General features: G+C 40.5%; 1 protein-coding gene across 1 annotated transcript; it reads right to left on the bottom strand.

Moving 5' to 3' along the window:
• Positions 1-1,324: 1,324 nt before the first annotated feature.
• LOC120998976 (cytochrome P450 2C15-like) lies at positions 1,325-3,752 on the bottom strand. Its single transcript, XM_040429853.1, has 3 exons — positions 3,602-3,752; positions 1,669-1,829; positions 1,325-1,507 (listed from the first exon to the last, which is right to left on the bottom strand). Exons 1-3 carry the CDS (start codon positions 3,714-3,716, stop codon positions 1,325-1,327), a joined length of 459 nt encoding a protein of 152 aa, XP_040285787.1. The 5' UTR covers positions 3,717-3,752.
• Between the last annotated feature and the right edge of the window lie 916 nt (positions 3,753-4,668).

The raw sequence follows: 4,668 nt of genomic DNA, 5'->3' as shown, positions 1-4,668 counted from the left end.
AAGGCTTTACCACAAATAACTGGACCGCTGAGTGGCAAATATATATTTTCTTTTTCCGCTAATACACGTCACAGAAGGCTTTATCACAGATAACAGCACCGCTCACCAGCACATATATTTTATCTTTTTCCGCTAATACACGTCACAGAAGGCTTTAAAAGATATACAGTAACTGCACCGCTAAACGGCAAATATATTTTGGTTTTGCCACTAATACATGCCTAAAATGGTTTTAAAACAGATAACTGCACCGCTGACTGGCAAGTATATTTTTTCTTTTTACGGTAATACATGCCACAAAAGGCTTTAAGAGATATACGGTAACTGCACCGCTTAACAGCAAATATATTTTGGTTTTGACACTAATTCACAGCAAAAAAATCTTTAGAACAGATAACAACACTGTTGAACGGCAAATATATTTTGGTTTTGCCACTAATACACGACAAAAAGGGCTGTAATTTTCTCACTTCACCACACAACGGCTAATAGGCCCTTTTCTTCCCACTAATAAAAGCCAAAAAATGCTTTAGAACATATAACTGCACGAGGGCAAATATGACGTAGAAATATTTCCTTGTAATAAACCCTGTTAATGGCTGTATCAAACAGCACTTGCACCGTAATAACAAGAACGGTTTGCTGGAATTACAGAGCTGTATAATGGCAATTTGGATCCCCAGTCAGTGCAGCAAAGTGTAATAGGATTGTTCCTATTACCCAGGCTGTAACCTCCCCTACTGAACCCTGTTCTACATAAATGCTGTGGAATGATTCCTCCCTGTCCTTTCCCTACACCTTGAAATATCTTTCCATGCACTTGTAAATCGCTTTTTCTGAACAATTAAATTGTTTTTTCTAACACTGTCCCTAGTGCCTGCAGACGTCTCTCCCTGCATTCAGTACACTATTTTACTATAGGCAGAATCTGGCTATTTATAGGGCTATGATATCACAGGACTGGCTGGCTGCTGATTGGCTGCATGCATGACATTATGGGTGATCCCGCCTTACCAGAGTTCCTTTCTCCATGTCCTCACACGTGCATCAGCCTTTTTTGGAAAAAATGTGATTTGTTACCACGAAGCGCAAGGAAATTCACATTCGTTGCGAATAGAATTTTTCCTAAAATTCGGATCGAATTCCACTTTGTCAGCTTCGATTCGCTCATTTCTAGTCACGACTGTAGAGTACTGAATCCACACTTTTTGTTTGGTCAAGCGATTTGCATAATTAATTAGATTGTGGTATGTTTTGATTATTTTTTTCATTGCTGCATTTGTTTGCACAATTTTTTTCTGAATAAAAACTGATGCATAATTTATCATACCTCTTGTTGCTTGGCTAAGAAGGTATCAACAAGGTTCCTTTGGTCGTTTACGTCCAGTTTTTTTGTCTCTTTTGTAAATGTTTTTCTTACAAAGCTCTTAAGCTCCTTCATATTTTCACTCATTGTTCTGTGAGGTCCGGGCAGCCATTTAAACAGCAATGGATAACTATTGTACAGCTACAACATACATGAAATACAAATACATGTTTTACAAATTGAACTTAGAGAGATAGATAGATATTAATTGCAAGTCTTGAAACAGATATAAGACAGACAGATAGACAAATAGAGAGAAAGATACAAAGATAGATGGATAATAAACTGTAAGAACCACTTACCATGACCCAGGGACTGTTGAGAAGTTTTGTATTTTCAGTGACTATAGCCAAAAGCCTCAGTATGGTTGGATCTTCATAATCATATCTTTTATTCAGCAGTATAGTCACAATTATATGGGTTACAGCAGATTTAAAAATCGCCTGATTATCACAGGGCTTTCCTGAAAAAGAAAAAAACAAAACATGATTTTAATTTTTTAACAGATTTTCTTTGCATTTGTTTGACACACCAGATTACATGATGTTGATACCCAGAATGTGCACCTGAGAAGTCACCTCAAATAATAGGTGCATGTTACTCTATCTTATATCCATGGAATGTTATAAATGTCTAATAGGTGCTGGTGGTGATGGGTCTTATAGATGACTCCCCTTTGCAATGTTAGGTGGCTGTCTGCAAAGAGGGGTAGTACCTAGGGGGATTATTTCAGTAAGTCCCATATACTTCATAGGCATGGGCATAGCTATACGGGGTGCAAAGGTAGCAGTAGCTACCGGGCCCAGGAGACTGAGGGGGCCCAAAGACCCTTCTGCCACATAAGAAGACACTAGTGTTATAGATAGTGCATGCTGGTCAAGTTACACCTCTGGCTTTAGGGAAGGGGTTAGGTCAAGAATTTGGCATGGGGGGCGATGGTGCCGTCTCAGTTTTTTGCCTCAGGAAGCACGAGGGCTATGTGCTTCCCTGCCCCTGGCCACAGAGCACTGAGGGAAGGGGGCCCCAAGTTGAATTCTTGCACCAGGGCCCATGAGCTTTTAGCTACGCCCCTGTTCATAGGGGAGAGACAGGTTCATTTGTGACCGGCTCTACATCATAGACAGACCCTTGTTCCTTTTAAAGGATTGGAAGGTGTGCCAGAGAAGTATATTAAATGTGTATTCCAGTGGTGAACAATTATTGTCATGGAGGGTGCAGTGTACCCTGAATTACCTGTTCCCAGAAATGGACAAAACCAATACAATACCAAGCCAGAGTCCAAAACAGGAAGAAACGTCAAGTTTTGAGTTCAAATCATCAGACAAAGATCAAGGTCCAAATCAGAGGTTGAGAATCCAGTAGGTAATAACGCACAATGAAGGTGCACTTACACCAACAGATTATCTGACCAATTTCAGTCCAATCAGACCAAAAGTTGGTGTGTATAACAAAAGATCTGTGTGTGTAAATGGCCATCTGACCAATGATTGGTCATAAAATCTGTCAGATAATCTGTTGGTGTAAATGCACCCTAAGTCTAGTGAGGCAATCCAGGAAGATAACACCAATCACAGACAACGTGTTGCCAGCAGGCTGGTAAATAGGCAGCATTTCCTGGTCATGTGACCTGACCTGTATCACATGACTGATGACATCAGCGTACCTCTGATTGGCTGTCGCTTCCTGAACCAGGAAGACCAACGTTGTTGTCTTGATAACTGTATGCAGGCGGAACTGCCTGATGAGTAGCGCGCGGTAGGAAGAACATGACTGTTATCCTCTATACACAGGATAGAACTGTGGGGGCTTTCCGCTGGCACCCCTATCGATCAGGAGAACAGGGAACCTGTACCCCATGGAGCGGCCACTCAATCAACTTTCATTTGTTTTGTTTGCAATGAAAAATGCTTAATTTGTTTCACAACTTGTATTTATTGAATAGAGTGCTTGGTTTTAATCCTTTTATGTGAGAAATGTAACTGTTGACCCCTACAACCAGGGAAGCCCCAAAATATGTTGCATTTTGAACATTGAAGCTATTAATCTGAAACATTCCATAAATATTATCTTTGACAACGGAACCAGCAAGCAAGATCTTATTTTCTTCTTCTTGAACTATATAACAGAGATGACTATGTCAAATATGTCTTTGGGCAGAAAACTCCTTTAAGGACCATAGGCACCATATTTTATGGGGTGATGAACTACTAAAGAAGTAATGAATTATCCACTCACCTTCATATAATCTTATTTTCTGAGTTAGGAATTCAGACTCTTCAATGATCTTATCTTGTATGGTTTTCTTCCCCATTCCATAGTCTCGTAAGGTTGAGAATGTAAATCTTCTCATCACCTTCCAGTTGTATCCATTGGAGAAGGTGACACCTGAATGAAAGGGATATGTACAGGGTGGGCCATTTATATGGATACACCTTAATAAAATGGGAATGGTTGGTGATATTAACTTCCTGTTTGTGGCACATTAGTATATGTGAGGGGGGAAACTTTTCAAGATGGGTGGTGACCATGGCGGCCATTTTGAAGTCGGCCATTTTGAATCCAACTTTTGTTTTTTCAATAGGAAGAGGGTCATGTAACACATCAAACTTATTGGGAATTTCACAAGAAAAACAATGGTGTGCTTGGTTTTAACGTAACTTTATTCTTTCATGAGTTATTTACAAGTTTATGACCACTTATAAAATGTGTTCAATGTGCTGCCCATTGTGTTGGATTGTCAATGCAACCCTCTTCTCCCACTCTTCACACACTGATAGCAACACCGCAGGAGAAATGCTAGCACAGGCTTCCAGTATCTGTAGTTTCAGGTGCTGCACATCTCGTATCTTCACAGCATAGACAATTGCCTTCAGATGACCCCAAAGATAAAAGTCTAAGGGGGTCAGATCGGGAGACCTTGGGGGCCATTCAACTGGCCCATGACGACCAATCTACTTTCCAGGAAACTGTTCATATAGAAATGCTCGGACCTGACACCCATAATGTGGTGGTGCACCATCTTGCTGGAAGAACTCAGGGAACGTGCCGGCTTCAGTGCATAAAGAGGGAAACACATCATCATGTAGCAATTTCGCATATCCAGTGGCCTTGAGGTTTCCATTGATGAAGAATGGCCCCACTATCTTTGTACCCCATATACCACACCATACCATCAATTTTTTTGTTCCAACAGTCTTGGAGGGATCTATCCAATGTGGGTTAGTGTCAGACCAATAGCGGTGGTTTTGTTTGTTAACTTCACCATTCACATAAAAGTTTGCCTCATCACTGAACAAAATCTT

Source organism: Bufo bufo, chromosome 4 (genome assembly GCF_905171765.1).
Source record: "Bufo bufo chromosome 4, aBufBuf1.1, whole genome shotgun sequence".
In the NCBI taxonomy this organism is placed as follows: Eukaryota; Metazoa; Chordata; class Amphibia; order Anura; family Bufonidae; genus Bufo; species Bufo bufo.
Note: the sequence above shows the minus strand (reverse complement) of the source record. Positions and strands in the feature narration are given on the sequence as shown.

What these genes read in the sequence shown, in the direction of transcription:
- LOC120998976 (XM_040429853.1), bottom strand. Translation starts at nt 3,716, where the DNA reads ATGAGAAGATTTACATTCTCAACCTTACGAGACTATGGAATGGGGAAG. An exon ending in GAAAATAAGATTATATGAAG is followed by an intron (nt 1,830 to 3,601) that starts GTGAGTGGATAA and finishes TTTCTTTTTCAG; the next exon opens with GAAAGCCCTGTGATAATCAG. An exon ending in TCAACAGTCCCTGGGTCATG is followed by an intron (nt 1,508 to 1,668) that starts GTAAGTGGTTCT and finishes TGTATGTTGTAG; the next exon opens with CTGTACAATAGTTATCCATT.